The sequence below is a fragment of the Monodon monoceros genome, unplaced genomic scaffold (genome assembly GCF_005190385.1).
Source record: "Monodon monoceros isolate NGI ecotype Baffin Bay Population unplaced genomic scaffold, NGI_Narwhal_1 Super_Scaffold_21, whole genome shotgun sequence".
Taxonomy (NCBI): Eukaryota; Metazoa; Chordata; class Mammalia; order Artiodactyla; family Monodontidae; genus Monodon; species Monodon monoceros.
This window is the reverse complement of record NW_021703778.1, coordinates 33,162,334-33,187,292: the sequence shown is the minus strand read 5'-3', so window position 1 is coordinate 33,187,292 and position 24,959 is coordinate 33,162,334. Positions and strand designations below refer to the sequence as shown.

At 43.2% G+C, this 24,959-nt stretch overlaps 1 protein-coding gene across 4 annotated transcripts in view; it reads right to left on the bottom strand.

Moving 5' to 3' along the window:
- The window catches only part of ARNT2 (aryl hydrocarbon receptor nuclear translocator 2), a 197,945-nt gene that overhangs the window by 78,579 nt on the left and 94,407 nt on the right, over nucleotides 1-24,959 (bottom strand). For all 4 annotated transcript variants that reach the window (XM_029236793.1, XM_029236794.1, XM_029236795.1 and 1 more), the window contains 3 exons: nucleotides 13,753-13,855; nucleotides 10,899-10,964; nucleotides 10,471-10,556 (listed from right to left, as the gene is read on the bottom strand). In XM_029236793.1, the coding sequence (XP_029092626.1) occupies nucleotides 10,471-10,556; nucleotides 10,899-10,964; nucleotides 13,753-13,855 (255 nt within the window). The remainder of the gene's footprint in view (nucleotides 1-10,470; nucleotides 10,557-10,898; nucleotides 10,965-13,752; nucleotides 13,856-24,959) is intronic.

Sequence of the window (24,959 nt, the reverse complement as noted above, 5' to 3'; positions counted from 1 at the left end):
TGCATTTGGCAGGACTGGGGCGTCTATATAATGGGTCTCAGGAGCCCAGGAAGCCTCTCCTGACCCCGGGGCACGTTAGGGACCTTTCCTCTGTCCCAGGGCTGACTACCTGCCCACTCTCTCCTGGAGTCACCTGTGCACGTGCTGGTCCCCCACTAACACATCTTCACGCTCCCTGAGGGATGGGCTATGTCTGGTGCCCGAGAGCCTTGCTCAGCAGATTGCACATATGAGGCCATCTCATGTGCTCGGTGAACTGAGTCCCTGCTGGAAATCTCTCTCCAGGCTGCCCACATCCCTTTGCTCTTATTTGCTTCTCATTGGACAACCTTCCAGTACAAATCTGTTGTCTCAAGTACTGCCAAGCCTCATAGATTCCCTGGACAATGGACATGGGCATCCATGCCAGTGGCGAGGAAACCCCAGGGCATCACAGAATTGCACCTGATTAACATGTCAGCTTCGGAGAACTCTTGCTGAGAACCCTGCATCTGATCAGTTTGACAGCACTGTCTTGACAGTGGATCTACAAAGCTGAGGTCCAGGCTCTGGACACTTGTAAAGGTACTGGCGCCTTCTGAGTCCCTGTCCTCGAGTCCAGCCTTTAGGCAAACAACGGCTTGACAATTTTGTGCATTATGGTCTAAGTAGAAAAACATATACAAATAAGATATAAATATAAATAAAACTGATATATCTATATATCTGTAGATATTTATATACATATGTCTCAAACATTAAACACTGCCAACTCATCACAAGATTAACATAAAACCTCACACTAAAGGCCTAATTACCTCAGTTCCTATTACCTAATGCATCATGTCTGGATATCAACAAAGATTTACAAGGTATGCTAAAAAGCAAAAAAAACCCACAGCCTGAGGAGACAACTAAACACCAGAACCAGACTCAGATACAACATGGGTTTTGAAATTACTAGCCTGGGAGTTTAAAATAACTATGATTAATATATTCAAAGTGCTAATGGAAGATGTAGACAAAATCAAGAACAGTTGGGTCATGTTAAGCAGAGAGATGGAAACTCTAAGAAAGAATCAAAGGGAAATGCTAGGAAAAAAAAAAAAACACCACTGTAATAGAAATGAATGCCTTTGAAAGACACATCAGTAGACTGGACATAGCCAAGGAAAGAATCAGTAAGCTTGAAGATGTGTCAATTGAAATTTCCAAAACTGAAATGTAAAGAGAAAAAAGAATAAAAAAAACCCAGAACAGAATACCCCTAAACTGTAGTCCAATTTCAAAACATATACATGTAATTAGAATACCAAAAGGAGAAGAAAGAGAATGGAACAAAGGAAATATTTGAAGATATAATGTCTAAGAATTTTCCAAAATTAATGACAGACCCCAAACCACAGGCCCAAGAAGCTCAGAAAATACCAACCAGTACAAATAATGAAAAAAAAACAAACCACACAAAAAAACTAAACAAACTACACTATCATATTCAAACTGCAGAAAACCAAAAACAAAGAGAAAAATCTTGAAAGAAGCCAGAAAAGTAGTCCCACACTACATATAGAAAAACAAGGAAAAGAATTATGTGGACTTCTCATCAGAAACCATGCAACCAAGAAGAAAATGAAGTGAATATTTAAAGTGTGGAAAGAAAATAACCACCAACCTAAAATTCTATATCCAGTGAAATTATCCTTCAAGTGTGAAGGAGAAATAATGACTTTCTATGAAAAACAAAAATGGTGAGAATTCATCGCCAGCAGAGCTGTCCTGCAAGAAATGTTAAAAGAAGTTCTGCATGAAGAAGGAAATGATATAGTTCAGAAACTCAGATCTACACAAAGAAAGGAAGAGCATCAGAGAAGGAATAAATTAAGGTAAAATAAAATATTTTATTTTTATTATTCTCAATTGAGCTAATAGACTTGTTTGTTCAAAATAATAACAGTAACAGTGTACAGTTGACCCTTGAACAACATGGGGGCTAGAGATGCTGACACCCCACATAGTTGAAAATCCGTGTATAACTTTTGGCTTCCCCAGAACTTAACTACTAGTAGCTACTGTTGACTGGGAGCCTTACTGATAACATAAACAGTCAATTAACATATTTTGTATGATATATGTATTATATATTGTATCCTTACAATAAAGTAAGCTAGAGAAAAGAAAATGTTACCAGGAATCATAAGGAAAAAGAAAATACATTTACAGTACATATATGTATTTGCTGAAAAAAATCCACTTATAAGTGGATCCACGCAGTTCAAATCCACGTTGCTCAAGGGTCAACTGTATTGGGCAATGACAGCCTATGGATAAGTGAAGTGAATGAGGGCAACATGGAGACATGGGAAGGAGGAAGGAAGGACACTTAGCTATAAGGTACTTGCACTGCCCATGAAGTGGTATGATATTATTTAAAAGTGGATTTATATTAGTTGTAAATGTATATTTCAAACTTGGGGCAAACAATAAAGATAATTTTAAAGAAATATAATTGATATGCCAAGAGAGAAGAGAAAATGAAATCATATAAAATGCTCAATGATGTCGGATAAACCGTATGTCCTGGAATTATTTTAGTAGGTTTCAGTAGTATTAACTGTACTTTCCTGCTTGTTTAGATTATTTCTGGTGAATCTTTGTCAACAGTTCCTTTTAAATACAGATCAATAAGTTCCAAAAACCTACCAGTTTTTGAATTCTTCAATGTAAAAATCCTTAAAATAAAGGCTGCCTCTTTAAAAGAAAATTTAAAAAAGCCCTAAAAAAAGGAGCTCATAGCATGCAAATGAGGTATTGAACTGGCATGTTTTAGAATTAGACAGTTTGATCATAAAATGTTTGAATCAGATATAAAGTCAACACCAGCTGGACTGAAAAATAAATATATAAAATGCTCAATGAAAACTAGGGAAGGTGAAAGAGCAGGGAGAAAAAGAAGAAACAAAGAACAAATACAATGAATCAAAAACATGCTCGGTATTTTTCTAGATTCCACATATATGCATTAATATCCGATATTTGTTTTTTTTTTTCTGGCTTACTTCACTCTCAGCTCGGTGCTCTGTGACAACCTAGATGGGTGGGTTGGGGGGCGGGTGGGAGGGAGGTCCAAGAGGGAGGGGATATAGGTATACATACAGCTGATTCACTTCATTGTACAGCAGAAACTAACACAACATTGTAAAGCAATTATACTCCAATAAAAAATTAAAAAAGTAAACATTGAGCTAAATTTAAAAAAATATGTTAGATATTAATCAAACTATATCAATAATCACATTAAATGTGAATGGTTTAAATACACCAAATAAAAGACATTGTTAGAACGGATTAAAAACACTAGACCCAACTATAGGTTGTCTATAAGAAACTCGCTTTAAATATAAAGACAAAGTTCAAAAGTTAAAGGATAAGAAAGATATACCATGTTAACACTAATCCAAAGAAAGCTAGAGTAGCTATGTTAATTTCAGACAGAGCAGAATTCAGAGCAAGGAAAATTATCAGGGATAAAGAAGGGCACTACATGACAAAGGGGTCATTTCTTTAAGAAGACATAAAAACCCATAACCCGTATGAGCCAAACAACAAAGCATCAAGATATGTGAGGCAAAAACAGGAAACTGCAAGGAGAAATAGGCCGATCCACTATTATAGTTGGAGACTTAAACACTCCTTATTTCAGTAATTGATCTATCAAGCAGGTAAATAATCAATAAGGATACAGCTGTCCTCAACAGCATTATCAATCAACTTGATCTAATTGACATTTAAAGAATACTCCATTTAACAATAGCGAAATACACACTGTACTCAAGCTGACATGGAACATTCACTGACCAGACTACTCTGGGGGCCATAAAGTGTCCACAGATGGTTTAACATTGTATATATTCTTTTAGCAACAGATTTATTGAGATATAATTCACATACCGTAAGATTTGCCATCTTAAAGTATACAATTCAGTGGTTTTTAGATTTGCAGAGTTGCGCAACTATTACTACTATCTAAATTTAGAACATTTTTGTCACCTTGAAAAGAAACACTATATCCATTAGCAGTCACTCCCAATTTTTCTCCACCTGGAGAAACCCAGAAACCATAAATCTACTTTTTGTTTCAATGGATTTGCCTATTCCAGATATTTCACATAAGTGGAATCATGAGTGGCCTTTTGCGTCTAACTTCTTTCACTCGGCATGATGTTTTCAAGGTTTGCCCATATTATAGCATGAATCAGTACTGCATTGCTTTTTATTGCTGAATACTATTTCATCATATGGATATACCACTTTTTATTTACCCACTGATGTACACATGTGATTTGTTTCCACATTTTGGTCACTATGAATAATACTGCTATGAACATTCAGGTACAATTTTCTTTGTGAACATATGCTTTCAATTCTCTTGAACATATATATATATATATATATATATATATATATACACCTAGGAGTGAAATCGCTGAGTCACATGGAAACTCTGTGTTTAACCTTTTGAGGAACTGCCAGACTGTTTTCCAAAGCAGCTGCACCATTTTACATCCCCACTGCAAAGTGTGAGGGTTCTAGTTGCTCCAAATCCTTACCAACACGTGTTATTGTCTGTCTATTTGAACCATCCTAGTGAGCGTAATAGGTATTTCATTGTGGTTTTGATTTGTATTTCTCTAACGACTTGAATACAATTATCATTTCAAATGTCACTCTGACTTTACAGAGTGCTCTGGGTGACAGATCATAGAAAGGATTTGTGAGGCTCCCACCACCTTTGCAGGATTGCTCTTTTTAGAAACCTTTGTTTCAAGTAGCAGGACTTTTTCTTTCAGTTACAAAGGAAAATAAGACTATTTTCCTGTCTCTTTCTTTAAGAATGCATTTCTGGTGAAGTCAAGATGGTATACTAGGAGGAAGTGTAATTCGCGTCTCCTCACAACTAGGGCACCTACCAGGTACCAATGGGGGACCACGGACACCTAAGGGGATGGAGGGAACCCCAGCGACTGGCTTGCGGGATCTTGGTTCCCAGGCTGGAGGTTGGGCCCGAGCTCCTGTGGTGGGAGCTCTGAGTCCAAACCACTGGACTAACAGAGAACCTCAGACCCAGGGAATATCAATCGGAGTGAGGCCTCCTGGAGGTCCTCATCTCAGCACCAAGACCCAGCTCTATCCAACTGACTGCAAACTCGAGTGCTGGACATTTCAGGCCAAAAACCAAGTAAGACAGGAATACAGCATCACTCATTAAAAAAAAAAAAAAAAAGTGAAATGACAAAAACATTTGTTACAGACAAAGGAGCAAGGTAAAAACCTACAAAACCAAATAAATGAAGATGAAATAGGCAACCTACCTGAAAAAGAATTCAGGGTAATGTTAGTAAAGATGATCCAAAATCTCGGAAACAGAATGGAGAAAATATAAGAAACATTTAACAAGGATCTAGAAGAACTAAAGCGCAAACAGTGATGAACAACACAATTACTGAAATTAAAAATACTCTAGAAGGAATCTATAACAGAATAACAGGCAGAAGAATGGAGAAGTGAGCTGGAAGATAAAATGGTGGAAATAAAAATGGTGGAAATAACTGCTAGGGAGCAGAATAAAGAAAAAAGAATGAAAAGAATTGAGGACAATCTCAGAGACCTCTGGGACAACATTAAATGCACCAACATTCAAATTACAGGGTTCTCAGAAGAAGAAGAGAAAAAGAAAAGGTCTGAGAAAGTATCTGAAGAGATTATAGTCGAAAACTTCCCTAACATGGGAAAGGAAATAGTCAATCAAGTCCAGGAAGCACAGAGGGTACCATACAGGATAAACCCAAAGAGAAACATGCTGAGACACACATTAATCAAACTATCAAAAATAAAATGCAAAGAAAAAATATTGAAAGCAGCAAGGGAAAAGCAACAAATAACATGCAAGGGAATCCCCATAAGGTTAACAGCTGATCTTTCAGCAGAAACTCTGCAAGCCAGAAGGGCATGGCAGGACATATTTAAAATGATGAAAGGGAAAAACCTACAACCAAGATTACTCTACCCAGCAAGGATCTCATTCAGATTCGACAGAGAAATTAAAACCTTTACAGATAAGCAAAAGTTAAGAGAATTCAGCACCACCAACAAATGCTAAAGGAACTTCTCTAGGCAGGAAACACAACAGAAAGAAAAGACCTACAATAACAAACCTACAATAACAAACCCAAAACAATCAAGAAAATGGTAATAGGAACATACATATCGATAATTACCTTAAATGTAAATGTAAATGGATGAAATGCTCTAACCAAAAGATATAGACTGGCTGAATGGATACGAAAACAAGACCCATACATATGCTATAAGAGACCCACTTCAGACCTAGGGTCACATACAGACTGAAAGTGAGGGGATGGAAAAAGATATTCCATGCAAATGGAAATCAAAAGAAAGCTGGAGTAGCAATTCTCATATCAGACAAAATAGGCTTTAAAATAAGGACTATTACAAGAGACAAAGAAGGACACTACATAATGGTCAAGGGATCAATCCAACAAGAAGATATAACAATTGTAAATATTCATGCACCCAACATAGGAGCACCTCAATACATAAGGCAAATGCTAACAGCCATAAAGGGGGAAATCTACAGTAACACAATCACAGTAGGGGACTTTAACACCCCACTTTCAGCAATGGACAGATCATCCAAAATGAAAATAAATAAGGAAACACAAGCTTTAAATGATATATTAAAAAGACGGACTTAATTGATATTTATGGGACATTCCATCCAAAAACAACAGAACACACTTTCTTCTCAAGTGCTCATGGAACGTTCTCCAGGATAGACCATATCTTGGGTCACAAATCAAGCGTTGGTAAATTTAAGAAAATTGAAATCGTATCAAGTATCTTTTCTAACCACAACGCTATGAGACTAGATATCAATTACAGGAAAAAAACTGTAAAAAATACAAACACATGGAGGTTAAACAATACCCTGCTAAATAACCAAGAGATCACTGAAGAAATCAAAGAGGAAGTCAAAAAATACCTAGAAACAAATGACAACAAAAACATGATGACCCCAAACCTATGTGATGCAGCAAAAGCAGTTCTAAGAGGGAAGTTTATAGCAATACAATCCTACTTCAAGAAACAAGAAAAATCTCAAATAAACAACCTAACTTTACACCTAAAGCAATTAGAGAAAGAAGAACAAAAAAAACCCAAAGTTAGCAGAAGGAAAGATATCATAAAAATCAGATCAGAAATAAATGAAAAAGAAATGAAAGAAACAATAGCAAAGATCAATAAAACTAAAAGCTGGTTCTTTGAGAAGATAAACAAAATTGATAAAACATTAGCCAGACTCATCAAGACAAAAAGGGAGAAGACTCAAATCAACAGAATTAGAAATGAAAAAGGAGAAGTAACAACTGACACTGCAGAAATACAAAGGATCATGAGAGATTACTACAAGCAACTATATGCCAATGAAACGGACAACCTGGAAGAAATGGACAAATTCTTAGAAAAGCACAACCTTCCGAGACTGAACCAGGAAGAAAGAGAAAATATAAACAGACCAAACACAAGCACTGAAATTAAAACTGTGATTGAAAATCTTCCAACAAACAAAAGCCCGGGACCAGATAGCTTCACTGGCGAATTCTATCAAACATTTAGAGAAGAGCTAACACCTATCCTTCTCAAACTCCTCCAAAATATAGCAGAGGGAGGAACACTCCCAAACTCATTCTACGAGGCCACCATCACCCATACCAAAACCAGACAAAGGTGTCACAAAAAAAGAAAACTACAGGCCAATATCTCTGATGAAAATAAACGCAAAAATCCTCAACAAAATACCAGCAAACAGAATCCAACAGCACATTAAAAGGATCATACACCATGATCAAGTGGGGTTTATCCCAGGAATGCAAGGATTCTTCAATATATGCAAACCAATCAATGTGATACACCATGCTAACAAACTGAAGGATAAAAACCATATGATAATCTCTACAGATGCAGAAAAAGCTTTTGACAAATTCAACACCCATTTACGATAAAAACTCTCCAGAAAGTAGGCACGGAGGGAACCTACCTCAACATAATAAAGGCCATATATGACAAACTCACAGCCAACATCATTCTCAATGATGAAAAACTAAGATCAGGAACAAGACAAGGTTGCCCACTCTCACCACTGTTATTCAACATAGTTTTGGAAGTTTTAGCCACAGCAGTCAGAGAAGAAAAAGAAATAAAAGGAATCCAAATTGGAAAAGAAGTAAAACTGTCACTGTTTGCAGATGACACGATACTATACATAGAGTATTCTAAAGATGTTACCAGAAAACTACTAGAGCTAATCAATGAATTTGGTAGAGTAGCAGGATACAAAATTAATACACAGAAATCTCTTGCATTCCTATACACTAATGATGAAAAATCTGAAAGAGAAATTAAGGAAACACTCCAATTTACCATTGCAACAAAAAGAATAAAATACTTAGGAATAAACCTACCTAAGGAGACAAAAGACCTGTATGCAGAAAACTATACCACACTGATGAAAGAAATGAAAGATGATACAAGCAGATGGAGAGATATACTATGTTCTTGGATTGGAAGAATCAACATTGTGAAAATGACTATACTACCCAAAGCAATCTACAGATTCAATGCAATCCCTATCAAACTACCAATGGCATTTTTCACAGAACTAGAACAAAAAATTGCACAATTTGTATGGAAACACAAAAGACCCTGAATAGCCAAAACAATCTTGAGAAAGAAAAACGGAGCTGGAGGAATCAGGCTCCCTGACTTCAGACTATACTACAAAACTACAATAATCAAGACAGTATGGTACTGGCATAAAAACAGAAAGATAGATCAATGGAACAGGATAGAAATCCCAGAAATAAACCCACACACATATGGTCACCTTATCTTTGATAAAGGAGGCAAGAGTATACAATGGAGAAAAGACAGCCTCTTCAATAAATGGTGCTGGGAAAACTGGATAGCTACATGTAAAAGAATGAAATTAGAATACTTCCTAACACCATACACAAAAATAAGCTCAAAATGGATTAAAGACCTAAATGTAAGGCCAGACACTATAAAACTCTTAGAGGAAAACAAAGGCAGAACACTCTATGACATACATCACAGCAAGATCCTTTTTGAGCCATCTCCTAGAGAAATGGAAATAAAAACAAAAATAAACAAATGGGACTTAATGAAACTTAAAAGCTTTTGCAGAGCAGAGGAAACCATAAAAAGATGAAAAGACAACCCTCAGAATGGTAGAAAATATTTGCAAACGAAGCAACTGACAAAGGATTAATCTCCAAAATATATAAACAGCTTATGCAACTCAGTATCAAAAAAACAAACAGCCCAATCCAAAAATGGGCTGAAGACCTAAATAGACATTTCTCCAAAGAAGACATACAGATTGCCAACAAACACATGAAAAGATGCTCAACATCACTAATCATTAGAGAAATGCAAATCAAAACTACAATGAGGTATCACCTCACACTGGTCAGAATGGCCATCATCAAAAAGTCTACAAACAATAAATGCTGGAGAGGGTGTGGAGAAAAGGGAACCCTCTTGCACTGTTGGTGGGAATGTAAATTGATACAGCCACTATGGAGAACAGTATGGAGGTTCCTTAAAGAACTAAAAATAGAATTACCATATGACCCAGCAATCCCACTACTGGGCATAAACCCAGAGAAAACCATAATTCAAAAAGACACATGCACCCCAATGTTCATTGCAGCACTATTTACAATCGCCAGGTCATGGAAGCAACCTAAATGCCCACTGATAGTCAAATGAATAAAGAAGATATGGTACATATATACAATGGAATATTACTCAGCCATAACAAGAAACAAAATTGGGTCATTTGTAGAGGCGTGGATGCATCTAGAGACTGTCATACAGAGTGAAGTAAGTCAGAAAGAGAAAAACAAATACCATATGCTAACACACATATATAGAATCTAAAAAAAAAAAAGGTTCTGACGAACCTAGGGGCGGGACGGGAATAAAGACACAGACGTAGAGAATGGATTTGAGGACACGCAGAGGGGGAAGGGTAAGCTGGGACAAAGTTAAAGAGTAGCATTGACATATACACTACCAAATGTAAAATAGATAGCTAGTGGGAAGCAGCTGCGTGGCACAGGGAGATCAGCTTGGTGCTTTGCGACCACCTAGGGGGGTGGGATAAGGAGGGTGGGAGGGAGATGCAAGAGGGAGGGGATGTGGGAACATATGTATATGTATAGCTGATTCACTTTGTTTTACAGCAGAAACTAACACAACATTGTAAAGCAATTATACTCCAATAAAGATGTTAAAAAAAACAAAAAAAGAATGCATTTCTAACAGGATACCATGGTGAGGTGAAATAACATGAGATCCCCTGGGAATGAATATGCAGGTTCTGCTTACCTGCTGGAGGCCAAGCCTTGATGTAGCCTGTGCAGTGGACCACAGCATACTGGGCTTCTCCTTCTTTCACAGGGCCAAGGCCATTCCTAGAGAAAGAACTTCTGTGAGCTTGCTTTCAACATCTGGGGGTGAGGCAAGGATGTCCATGACTCTTTTGGTATCTAAGTTACTGGGTTCTCCTGTTGGCCTTGTGTTTTTCAATCTTGACTTCCCACCATCCTGTTTTCCCTCCTCCTACATGGTCTGAATATGCAAAATAAATCCACCCAACTCCCTTTCTCATCTCAACCACTGCAACCCTGATGTGCGGGTCTCTTGGTGCTCTCCAAGGCTAAGCCCCGTCTTCAAGTTCGGCTACTCCTTAGCTTACTGCATTTAAGCTATCTACCAGCATAGCCCCAAAACATACATCAGAAAGGCTTACTGACCTGAACCTTTTCCTCATGGTGGTTATTCTGTTTAGAGGAAGGTGGTCCAAAGGAGCATTTCCACACCTAAGATTTGATAAATATATTAGAGTGAGTGAAGACCTAGGCAAGTTTATAAAGCACATAGTGCTGTAGGCAACTATATGGGCCTTATCTAATGCGAGCACCCTGTAGCCAAGTTCTTTCCAAAGTGCAGAAGCAGGGTTGCGTGCCTGTGAATTTTGATTGTCACTGAAGGCAAGAGCCATTCTGCACTGCACATGGAAATTGCCTCAGGGCCCAGCCCAGGAGCCACAGACATCCAGAAAGACACTAGGAAGATCCTGGCCATGCTCCGTCCTGCAGATCATTTCAGTGTAACTTGGTGGCTTTCAGGAAACAAGGGAAGAGGGTGATGACAGCAACAGTGTCTCTTCAGGCCCGAGCAGAGGCATCAACTCAAAACAGATGTTGCCAATTGATGAACAGAAGCATCTTCTCAGGCTTTAGCTTCACAGTGTGGAAACTGCCTCGTCCCCTGCAACGTTCTGGCACTAGGAATAAGCAGACAGCTGCAAGCCTGCGGATGGCAAAGGTCAGAGTAGGGACAGGGAGGGATGAGTCTGGAATCAGGGCTTTCTGGGGTCCTTCTCTGGGAGGCAGGGGACGTAAGGCGTCCCACTGCCCACTCTGGTAGCACCTTTCCTGCCTTCTCCATAACTCTCTCAGCATCCAGGCTCTGCACGTCCAAAGCCTGCACTGTGGCCAGCCTCTGACCTGTGCTCTCAGGACATCCACTCTTCACATGTGCTTCCACTTCCCAACTACATAGCAGGTAATGCCCTGGATGCCTCAGTATTCAATACAACAAAGATAAGAGTCCAGTTATATACTCTGAGACCTGGGATGGCTGCCAGCACGAGCGTATTTTCACAGCAGGTCAATCTAAGACATTGCTGCCTGGGGATGCCCAGTGTCTTCCTGAAACTAAGCTGCTTTATTTGGAGGCGAAGGCCATGCTCTCAGCAGATGGCAGTGCTGCACACCTTACAGGTAAATCCAGGTAGTGTGGGTCTGGCACTGGGAAAAGCTACCTAGAGCATGTCTTGAGAGGCACCAGGGCAGGAAGCAGACCGCCTGAATCTGGTCGATAGGGCAGTGATAATGGCACTGGAGGCTACTCAGGAATGGTGAACTTGATGCTTCCAATAAATTCATTCACAAGGCAACTGCTTAGATGGTGCAATTAAGAATTCACATTGCTGGTGCTAGACTGAATGTCCATCAAGCTAGGATGGGCATTTACCCTATTGGCCAAAGCACTGTGGAAAGCCCTTGCTGTGTTGGACTACATTAACTGATGGCATTCTGTCCCTGGGTGGACACTAATGCATGTGAGTCGAGCCCCCCAGCTTGCCCCTGTAGGCTGAACAGAGGGAAGGCAGTCTGCGCAGACTCAGTGCTAAATCACAAGGAGATGCTCGTGTATTGTCACTCCAACACCGCCTTATGACCTGAGGCAGGCGGTGAAGGGGATTCCATCCGTGTCTTCTGGAAGCATTCCAAAGCCTCAGCCTGGAGAGGAGCTGACTGGGAGGAAAGGACAGCCATACTCAAGTCCTCTGCCGGTTCTCAGGACTCAGCTAGAGGTTAGAGAGGCAGGTCTCCCCTCAACACAGGCAACCTGTGATCTGAGATGGCCTAGCCCGTAGATTAACAGTTTTTGTTTAAGAAGTAGAGTTGCTTTTGGGCTTCCCTGGTGGTGCAGTGGTTGAGAGTCCGCCTGCCGATGCAGGGGACACGGGTTCGTGCCCCGGTCCGGGAGGGTCCCACATGCCGCGGAGCGGCTGGGCCTGTGAGCCATGGCCGCTGAGCCTGCGCGTCCAGAGCCTGTGCTCTGCAATGGGCGAAGCCACAAGAGTGAGAGGCCCGCGTACCACAAAAAAAAAAAAAAAAAAGAAGTAGAGTTGCTTTAAAAGGTGACTTTGAATTAGTGAAAATATAGACTTATTTTAAACATCAATTGTCTGTAACTTCATAGTTCCCAACAGATGCTCAAGTGGTAAGTCCCCATCCCAGAAGCAAACCACTGGAGGAAGGTGACGGTAGTGAGTGGCTCCACTGTGCCCGGCCCTGAGATCGGAGCATCGGGAAGCTTGGCAGGGGCGGGGAGGAGGTCGGAGAGGGCAGGAGGCGCTGGAGCTGAATCAGGATTGGTGTGGACTTGGGTGGCCTTGTCGGGAAAAGTGCTCAAGAAGAGCCTGGGAGAGCACGTGCCCGGGCCAGCGGGGACCGACTTCTTTCCTGGAGGAGAGGAGGACGCCCGCCTCGCTCACCTGCCTGCAGTTCCAGCTGCCGCTGCTTCTCCCTCTGGGGTCCAGTGATGGATCCTCAGTCCTCGTATCTGGGAATCAGCAGCAGCATCTGGTAGTGGACCACGCCTTCCTCCTGGAAACTTCCTTCTCCCTCTCTTGTTCCCTGCCATCTGCCCAGCCGCTCCTTCTCAGTCTCTGCCGGTTCTTCCTTGCCTCCCTGGTGCAGGGGTGGCCTGAGCTCAGAGCTCTTCTCTAGCAACACTCATTTCCCAGGTGATCTCATGCGGTCTCAGGGCTTTAGATACACCTCACTGTCGTCAATCCCTGACTCTATGTCTTCAGCCCCAAACTCGCCCGTGAATTCCTGAACTATATGTCCAACTGTCGACTCATCTTCTCCATTTACAGGTGAGACAGACCAAGAAGGAGGAGGCTTACATGCTGCAGTCAGATGCCATCACCAGAGTGAAGGTGTGATCTTACAGCCCACCAGGACTCTCAGCGGAGGTGAGAAGGGAGCAACCCCATCAGAGCCCAGCCCACTGTTCCCCCAAACAGACCTCATCCTGCAGATGAAGGACCTCCGGGAGCCCATGCACATCCTCATGGATGACTGCTGCCCTTCTTTCTTGACCGTCCCAGTCTTCAGGTCCAAGATCCGGCCTGAGAGAGAGAGAGAGAGAGAGAGAGAGAGAGAGAGAGAGAAAAGGACATTTGCATAAGTCTCTGCCTTTGATTGGGGGAGTGGTGCAGGTGCAGGGAGAGCTCTGCAAATGAAAACACAGGGGGCAACACAAATCGCAAGTCATTTGTTTCTTGGAATTCCCAACATTCTTTAAGCAATGAAATCCACACAAGTCAAATGCCTTGTTTTCTTCAAAGAGTGGTCCACACTTGCTGCCTCTGCATTGTTCAATTCCATCACCACCAGTCCCTCCAATTTGGCTTTCTCCCCCACTGCTCCATGGAAACGGCATTCACCAGGGTCACCAACAACTTTCTTATTGCTAAATCCAAAACGCATTCTCTCTTTGACTCATCTGACTGCTTGGCAGAACTTTACTCAACGGCACAGTGATTCTCAAAAATCCCCCCTCCCCTTGGCTTCTGACAAGCACTCTCCACTCTCCTCGTGTCTGCCCCTTCATCCCCCAGGGGCTCCAACCTCAGCCATCTTCTCTTCTTGTTCTATGCATCCTCTATGCGATTTTATCCACTCCGAGGTTTTCATGATCACCTCTATCCTAATGACCCTACGTCTACAGCTCCAGCACCAAGATCTAAACCACCAGCAGCTGACTGTATACCTCGAAGGCAGCATTACCCACTTCTCCCCAGATACGCGCAAAAGCATCTCCATCCAACGGCAATCAAAGCCAGAATTCTAGATGTCATCTTACCTTCCTCTCCCTTGCCTCCCGCACACTCAGTCGGTCCATCTCGTCTGGCTCATCATTCCTCGAGGGAGACTCACTCACTTCCAACCCCCAGCATCCTCTCTCCTCAGTCCACCTTTCACACAGCTGACAGCTGTCTAGACAACACGCATCTGACTGTGCCCGCCTTGGCTTAAAACTGCATTGCTATATGGTAGGTCCCTGTTGATTATCTATTTTATATATAGGAGTGTGTATAGCACAGGGGACTCTACTGAATACTCTTGTAATAACCTATACGGGAAAAGAATCTGAAAAAGAATATATATATATATATATATATATATATATGTATACATATAACTGAATCACTTTGCTGCACACCTGAAACTAACACAACATTGTAAATCAACTATACTCCAATATAAAATAAAAATTTTTTAAAAACTGCATTGCTTACAGGAGGTCCTTACAGAGTCCACGATTTGACCCCTGCCTGCCACTCAACCTCATTTCCCCTACATTTCCTAGTACCCTGTCCAAGAGAAACATACTAAGAGCCATCTATGTAATTTTAAATGTTCTAGCAGGAGCATTTTTAAAAAGTTAAAAGAAGCAGGTAAAATTACTTTTTTTTTTTTTTTTTTGTGGTATGCGGGCCTCTCACTGTTGTGGCCTCTCCTGTTGTGGAGCACAGGCTCCGGACGCACAGGCTCAGTGGCCATGGCTCTCCGGCCCAGCCTCTCCAAGGCATGTGGAATCTTCCCGGACCGGGGCGCGAACCCGTGTCCCCTGCATCGGCAGGCGGACTCTCAACCACTGCGCCACCAGGGAAGCCCAAAATTACTTTTAATAATATATCCAAAACATTATCCTTTCGACATGTAATCCCTGCAAAAATTACTAATGGAGTATTTCACATTTTCTCATACTAAGTCTTTGAAATTGGTGTGTATTTTACATGTAGAACATATCTCAATTCCAACTGGCCCCGTTTCTGGTGCTTAGTAACCATATGTGGTCAGAGGCTTCCCTGCAGTACAGAGAGCAGCTCTGGACCGTGGCCTCATCAAAGCACTCACCAGGCAGGCATATCTATAAGTGCCTTGTGCCCTCACACATTTGCAGATATGGTCCTTTCTGCCAGAAATTCTCTCTCTGTTCCACATGAACTGTCATCCCGGTGAACTGCTACTCATCCTTCAGCACCAGTTCACATGTCACAACCTCTGGGAAATCTTTTCTAAGTCCTTCAGGCAGAGCTTCATGTCCTTTTCTTCCTTCTTCTCCCTTCCTCCCTCTCTCCCTCCCTTCCTCCTTCATTCCTTCCTTCAGTATTTATCAAATGCTTTTCATGAGACAGGCATCTTGTGAGGCTCAGGGGATGCACATATGTGCAAGATCATGTCTACCACCATGTCTGGTGGAAGAAACAGACATTTATAACACTTTCCACAATGTATCGTAATGATTTAATTACATGTTCATTTTCCTTGACCTTGAGCTCTGTGCCTTGAAGAAAGGAATCAAGTTTAAAATGTTGTGTCCTAGCACCACTTATGGTGTCTGATTCAGTGTACAATCAGCCCTCCGTATTTCATGGGTTCTGCGTTCCCAGATTCAACCAACCATGGATGGGAAATATTGGGGGGGAAAAATTCCAGAAATTTCCAAAAAGCGAAACTTGAATTAACTATTTACATAGCATTTATATTGTTATTACATATAGGTGTTACAAGTAATCTAGAGATGATTTAAAGTATACAGGAGGGGGACTTCCCTGGCAGTCCAGTGGTTAGGACCCCACGCTTCCAATGCAGAAGATGTGGGTTCGATCCCTGGTCGGGGAACTAAGATCCCACATGCAAATACTACACTGTTTTATATAAGAGACCTGAGCATCCGTGGACTTTGGTATCTGTGGCGGGTACTGGAACTAATCTGCAAGGATACTGAGGCTCGACTGTATACGCTTGCTAGTTGAACTGAGTTGTTTTTACCCATCCATAAGAGGACTTTTCAACACAATTGGCATTAAGTAACATGCTAGTATAAATGGATTGTTACCTCCTTGTTTCCCTGTCCCTACGTTAAAACACACACGCATCTGCACCCATCACCTGCTGTGCTCTCATCTCAGAGGAAGAAATGCTGAATCTCAGTGCGTCCTCCCCACCCACAGTGGGCTTTGTTCCATCAGCCAGAGCCCTCCAACCCAGTTATTTCTAACTTCTCCCCTCCCTACCATCCGCTCCTTCCAGTATTCAAACATCATCAAGTATCTTTCATCATGAGTGTCTCAGGGTGGGGTGGGGAACAAATAAAAAAATCCTTCTTGGAAGTTCCCGTCCTGTCCCCCAACTTCTGAAGTTCCCATCCTCCCCCTAACCCCCGCAGTCAGAGCGTCCTGTCCACATGCACTGTCTCCCGCCCCGCTCCTCCTGATGGCTTGGCCCCTGCACTCTGCCTTCTCTACAGCTCACAAGGCTGCTCCAGCCTAGACCACAGGGTCCCTGTTTGTTGCCACATTCAATACACACTATTCAGTTGCTCTTGCTTTCACCCCTGACCTTGACCAGTCCCTCCTCCTTGGAACATTCTTACCCCAGGACACCACTTTCTCCTGCTTCTCCTTTGCTGGTTCTCAGCCCTTGTGGTGGCTCTTTCTCCTCAGCCCAGCCTGGCACTCCTGGGGTGTGGGGGGGTTGGTCCTTTTCTCTCTCACTCTCCCCAGGGCCCTCTAGTAATGTTCTGGCTCCCCTACGCCCTACATGCCGATGACACCAAGATGTCATCTCCAGCCAGACCTCTGGGAAGCTCCTCTGTGTCCAACTGTCTCTTGGGCATCTCAGACACCTTAAACTCCACAGGTGCAAAACCAAATCCGTCCTCCTGTTCAAAGCATCCAGAGCTGCCTTTTCCGTAGTTCCCTACCTTGGTCGTTGGCACTACCACTACTCAGTTGCTCCATCTAGAAATCTAATAGCTAATAGCGTGGACCTAGCTTTAAATCCTGCCTCCTTCACTTACTGTGTGACCCTGGGCAAGTTACCTAACATCTCTGTGCTTCAGCTTCTTCGTCTGTAAAACGAGGATAATAATAGCACTTTGCTCGGGTGGTTGTTGTGAGGATTAAATGGGTTAATGCTGTAAAGTGAGCGTGGCTCATAGAAAGTGCTCTATAACTTCTTATTAAATAGTGAATATGAAAAACTCACTCCAACATCTGGTCAATTACTAACATTCTGTCAACTCTCCCTCCTGTACACCTTGGTCTGTGCACGTCCATCTGCACTGCTACTACTTAGATCTGCCCTCGCTGTTCCCCTGGGTGGAGTGCTGCAACAGCCTTGCCCCCTTCAATCAGGCTTCTGCACAGCTACCGGAAGTCTTTATTTAAAACACAGAAATGACAATGGTTCTATGCCTTGTGTGACCCCCAGCACTTAGCTTCTCTAGTCCACAGTTTTATTCCTGCAAAATGGAGGAGTAGGATCTCACTTTCAGGATCATTGTGATACAACACCTACACAAGTGATCTGCACACAGAAGGAGAGCAATAAGGGTGAGTTTCTCAGCAGACTTCAAACAAATGATCCTGTCACACTCCTCCTTGAAAACCCTTCATGCTTCCCACGATGGATTCCCGATAAAATCCAAGTCCTGCAGCCCAGTATCAAAGGTCCCCCAGTGGGACTTCCCTGGGGGTCCAGCGGTTAAGACTCTGCGCTTCCACTGCGGGGGGCGTGGGTTCAATCTCTGATCGGGTACTAAGATCCCGCGTGCCGCATGGCATTAAAAGGTCCCCCAAGATCTGGTCTCTGCTCACCTCACTCTACCTGTCACCCCCTCCTGCTGACCAGTCACCCACCACCGCTCAGCTCCCTCCCTGGCATACAATGACTCATTATGGGTCCCCAGGGGCTGCTCTCACCTCTCAGCTCTGGGCCTTCCCTGCAGCTGCCTTGGGACCTCCCTTCCCTTTGCCTGACTAACTCCTATTTATTGTCACAATCTACCCAAGGTGTCATCTTGCCATCATTTAATACATATTTATTAAACACCTACAATATGTAAGCACCAATATAAGCACAGAAAGTTAAACAGGCAAAGGCCATTATATTCCAGCGCGTGAATAGACAGCAAAAACCAAAGAGCAGGAGGGAAGGGAGAAGACAGGAGGAGAGTGTGTCGGGAGGAAATACGTGCTAGGAACAAAATAACGTCAGAGTAAGAAAGTGGTCAGAGAGCCACACCTTTGCAGTAAGTAGCTGAATGGGTTTCTATCACTTGAAATTGAAAGGTCCTTGAAGAAGGCACCGCCCCCCCCCACCCAAGTGACTCCCACTTCTTCGAGCAGAGGGGAGGAAGCAGGGGCGGCACGCAGGGTTTCGGAAGGGGCGTCAACTCTCCTTCCCCAGCACCTGCAGCAGCAGCTGGGACACTGCAGCCTTCGCTCCCCAGCTCCCCACGTGGACCAGGGCCCTGTAGGGTGCGGGGTGAGCAGCCCTCCGAACACCGGTAATCACCATCATGCCCACTACAGAGCCACGCATCTTTAAGCAGGAGGTGCACCCCACAGTTCAAGCCCGTCGCCCGGCTCTCTGTCTGCTGGGAGCTCTGGCACCATCCCGCACGGAGGAGGCCCGCCAGCGTTTGACACCTGTCTGTCTCACTCACAGACGTCTTGTTTTTAGGGCTGTTTTAGTGGAAATTGTCACTTGCTTCATCATCTACCAAATGGCAAATGGTTTCAGCTGTGAAGCAGGCCAGCATGAAAGTCTGTCAAATTCCAGAGTGTGCTGTGAAAATAAATCACAGCTGCGAAGCACATGAGCCCTGGAACATGAGGAAATGAAAAAACACATTTCCACGGTCTGCTGTCCTGACCCTGAGGGGCAACAGCTTCAGCGTTTATTTCTCCGTGTGCTTCTCCAATTTCCTCAGGCACAACGAACCCCCATTCCAGGCTCCTTGGGAATGGAAAGCATGCCTACTTTATACAGTAGGTGTGTTCCTGAAAGGCTTATGGAAATTGGATTTTTGACAAATTTAATAGCAGGGGAGACGTATGAAGGTAGGGGGCCGACCCCCGGCTCTGGGCAGTGAGTCCCAGTGTAATGGACTGAGAATCACGCTCCATCCCATGGCAACTGGGTGTCAAGCTTACTTACTATGGGGCTCCCCAGAAGAGAAGCAAGCATGGAGACACAGCTGCTATTTCTACCGCTCTTGACCTTCTTTCCTGACCCACAGAAACCTTGGTCTGCTTAGAAACATGGGTCTGGACTTCTAGGACTGGTTCCCAGTGGGTCCCTAGAAACACAATCAACCAGGCCAAAGCTGACCCCTTCCAGAATCTCCCTTGACCCCCAACCTCATCCACTGGGTCAGGAGGACTCGCTCCTTTGTAATCCTGTCACTGGCTGGTGTCACCGTGATTCCCATCCTGCTTTCCTTTGGCCGGTGCCTAAACTCCCGGCCACCCTGGTCACCTCTCTCTACTCTCTATCCTCTTCAACCACGACGATCCAAGCCTCCCGTTCCCCTCCTCCCTCATCTCCTCTAGGTGCCCTCTGGAACACACACTCTGAAATAAACAAACTCCTATATCCTCAGCTCGTTTCAGAAGCTGAGGGCCTTTACCCAGCCCCCCTGACCTAACAGTCCAGCCTGACCTGCTTGCTCCCCTGGCAGCATTTCTTCTGGAGAAGAGACTTGTTCTCTCACATCCCATATGCTACGGGGTCAGAGGTAGGCGTGCCATCTTCCTGGGCCCCCAGAGCCCTTCCAAACCAGCACTCCTCTCATATGACCCCAGGCTCCTTCCAGACTGACCATGTCAGCCTCGTTCACCTGCAAGCCCTATTTTTTTTTTTTTACAGTAGTTTTTAAAAACGTTTTATTTTATATTGGAGTATAGATGATTAACAATGTTGTGTTAGTTTCAGGTGTACAGCAAAGTGATTCAGTTATACATATACATGTATCTATTCTTTTTCAAATTCTTTTCCCATTTAGGTTGTTACATAATATTGAGCAGAGTTCCCTGTGCTACACAGTAGGCTCTTACGGGTTACCCATTTTAAATATAGCAGTGTGTACATGTCAATCCCAAACTCCCTAACTATCCCTCTCCCCCCCGTTCTCTGTAGTCTTCAAACCTCCGGGTCACTGCTCCTCTTTCATTTTTAGATGTTAGCACATCACTCATAGTCCTTCTCTTCACCCCAAGACCTGCTGTCACCATGGATGGGTTCAGCATCCATGTGGAGGACTCACCTAACATCCCTGCCTCAGTACTTGCCCTCCTCAACTCTGAGTATGTTCCCCCCACTCCATGGCAGACTCCACGCCCACCACCGTATGCTGGAACTCACAGGCATCTACAACTGCTCCCTTGGAGATTTTACATTCAAACATCCCCTTCTGGATCACAAATTTCACACCCGCTAGTCCTTTCACTCTGGCCCTCCCACTTCACCAGTTCTTTGAATTCAGAGAGTCCAGTGCCTAAGCCTCCCAACCCATCAGCTCTTCCTGCTTTCAGTACAGAAGCCATGAGCTTCTCTCTGAGCACTCGCACCCAGCCGGTCACCAGAGGAGGCAGGTCTCACGTTACACAATGGCCCACTTTTCCGAACAAGCCCCAGAAATCTTCCAACGCAACCAGCAGCAGTGGAAGCACATGTTTTTTCTGAATTTGATGTACAAAGCAGAACCATCAGTGAGTGAATAACACATCCCAAACCTGAAGTGCGCTGTTTCAAAGAGAAAGGCTGGGAAGGATGGGAGACACAGATCCTGCAGGTGCAATTGTGGGAGAGGAGCAGGTCACTTCCCTTCTCTCTGTCTCAGTCCCTTTAGCTGGAAAGCAGGGTCAGACCTGCCTACTTTGAAGGTTCTGTGGGGATTCGAAGACTTACACATAAGAGCTCAATAATCCGCTTCGAGAATTACCATATAAATGACTGGCAGACCCCAGGCAGCCACTCTGTGTGCCCTAAGATGACTGTCCTGGACTACAGAGCACAGGTCTGAGAGGCTCTCCTACAGTCAACCCAGCCCCTGCCCCTTGGCTTCTCTAAGGAAGATTCTAGAATAATGCATACTACACTGTCTCAGGCTAAAAGGTTGAAGAACTACTTTTCTCCTTAAAATACTTCTTTAAAATTCTAGAACTAAAGTGGTCTTTTTAGAAAAATCAAACACACACACCACACACGCAGTAAAAAACTCAGATAATCTTCCTCTCTAGAGAAAAAACGATTAATACTTCGGTGTATTTCCTGTCAATCTTTTTCTATGCATGCCTGCTCTTTTCTTTTAATTAAATGAGGTTTCATGGTATATATTTTTCCACTTTATATTACAACATAAACTCATAAAGGATTTAATCATACATATTATTTGAAAGGCTCTGTGATATTATTATGAGCAGACAATTTACCACGGGACCTTAAGTTGTTCCCAGGTTTTTTACGTGGCAAATAATACTGTGGTAAATAACTACAGAGAAAACAATAGCCATATCAACTTAGGACAGATTCCTGAAAATGGAATTACTGCATCAAATGAAAAACATTTTCTTAAGGTTCTTAATGCCAGGTCCTAGTGGACCCTACAGTTAACACATTGACCAACATTCAGTGTTTCTGCTCCATGAAATGGAAAGAAGAATTATGACACATCCTGGATTTTAACTATACTTTTTAAAAGACAGTGAAAAAGCATAAGATGCTTCAGAACAGGAGTTGGCAAACTCTGACCTATGACCCAAAGCTGGCTCACTCTCTGGTTTTTAAATATTTATTGGAACACAGCCATGGCCATCCACTTATGTGCTGCCCATGGCCACCTCCATGCTAGGACAGTAGAATTGAGTAGTTGTGAAAGAGACAACATGGCTCACAAAGCCAAAAATATTCATTATCTGGCCCTTTACAAAAAACATTTTGCTGACTCCTACTTTAGAAGAAGAATGATTATAAAGAGTCTAACAACAGAGCACCTTTTTCTATGGGCAGAGGGCCCTTCTATAATTGTTTTCAGTAAGCTGATTTTTAAGTAGTATTTTGGTCAGTAGTAACTTTTTGATAAAAGAAGAATCAGAAGTTTGTCTTGGATAAGATCACAAAAGAAGGCTTTGTGCTCATAAAACAGCTCCCCAGGCTATAACAGAAATACAAATATAAATTAGAACTATTTCATCAAAAGAATCCTTAAGAAAACTGGAAACATCTTATCTTGGTTTGAAAAGGAGGAAAACAAGAGAAAATGATTAGCAACAAAAGCAAAGCGACGGCTCCATGATGGACAATATTTGATGTCCTTCCAAAAATGTGTGGCCCCTGAAATGGGAGCCCAGGGGCTAGAAGAGACTTTGGTTGCTGTTCCAGTGACAATGTGTTCTCATCTCAAAAGGCTGAGCCCAGCCATTCCAGCAGCTGTGCACACAGGAACAAATACCCCACAGCAGAGGAACCTAAGCAGAGTGCACGAGGCCTGTTCCAGAACAAACTCCAGAGCATGAGCTACAGCTACTGAGCCTGGGAGAGAATGGGCCTTCTGCTACCGAAGGTGGGTACATTTTCCTATTTTTCATTATCTCTGGCAGGTGTTTGGACACAACTGAGGGTACAAATATACCAATTCTGAAGTTGTAGCCAAGCTATTTTCTTCTCAAACCAGAAGCGGGGGTCTCTGAATGGGCAGTAGAGCTGCTAAGGACAACTGCTCCTCTATCCACCCAGAACCTCCCCCACCACAATGTTCTTGTGTTATTCCTTTTTTTAAAAAAATATTTTAATTTTATTGAAGTATAGTTGATTTACAACGTTGTTGTGTTAGTTTCAGGTGTAGAGCAAAGTGATTCAGCTATACATATACATATACTCATTCTTTTTTAGATTCTTTTCTCATGTAGGTTATCACAGAATATTGGGTAGAGTTCCCCGTGCTATACAGTAGGACCTTGTTGGTTACCTTGTGCTATTCCTTTATTATGGAAGTCAAACAAGAAGCTGCCATCTTATAAGATCCCATCTCCTGGGATGTAGTGATTGGTTGAGTGTTGGGTACCTGACACAAGCTAGGCCAATCATAGCACCTCATCCACCCTGTGCCCACAGTGAATGGGTGAGGGCTGGGCAACCTGACACAAGCTGGACCAATCACTGGACCTCACTCCTCCTCTGTCCATAGTGACTGGCTCCAAGACTAGGACATGGTCCAGCCAGGCCAATCAGAATCCTCCATAGGCAAAATGTGACCATTTCTACCTCTCCCCTTTTTCTTTAGGAATCTGAGCACAGCTTTTTCAGCAGCCATGATTCCAGTTTCATGGAGAATTGGATCTAAGACAATGAAGCTGACTCTAAGAAAGCAGTGAAGACATAAACCAGTGGAAGAGTTCCTTCGCAGTGTTCAAATCATTGATGCCAATAAGTCCCCTCTTTAATGCCTAAAGGAGTTCAATTTTAGTTTCTGTTACTTGCAGCCAAATAGCCCAGACCAATACAACAATCTCTGGCCTCTGACAGAAAAGGAAAGACAAGGGATTCACTTTTAAGAGGATTTGAGGAAGGACCAGTTATTATCATAAAATATTATTAAACATTTTCTATGCATTATTTGTTTGATCTACATCACAACCCCGGGAATTAGGTCAGAGTGGTGTACCGAGGTAGAGTGGGGAGAAGGAAAAAGGGCATCGGGAGTCACCAGCCTCAGAGGGGAGAAATATTTTATCACTGATATTGCCGAGAACTGCTGGTACAGGGTGATAATAAAAAGCAGATGAACTTTTAGTAGGCTTTGTTATTGTCTTTTAATTCTCTATAAACAATGCAGCCCTTTATTCCTGGCACCCTGGGCAGAAACTCACAACAACACCCCCTCCTTGCTAGCCCCTGGGTAGGTTGTATTGTTCCCATAGGGAAACTGAAGCCCGGAGGTACTGAATAATTCAGCCAAGATGGGTCTCATCACTGGGGAGTGGGGAGTCACGATCTGAACTAGAGTCTGTGCTCGTCACAGCAGCGATTGCTCAGGGGAACTGGGAGGCCATATCCCTCAGCAGATGCTAAGATAGCAGCCACCAAACGGAAGCAGATGGGCAGGCAGGGGGACAAGAGGTCAGCCATCTGCAGGGGATCGTTGCCAGCCCGTAGCTGCTTCAGGATCAGAAACCTAGACTAGGAAAATGCAAGGATTTTTTCCTTGTAATTCTTAACTGTGTGTGTGTTTCCTGCTTTTCAGTTTTTCCCTCTGATTTAATAGAGACCTGCAGATTATGCTAGCCTGTCTCAGCCATTCCTCGGACGTCACTGGAATGGATTTATGTCTATATTTGGATGGAGTTATGGAAGGAGCAGCACCCCTCAGGGCGG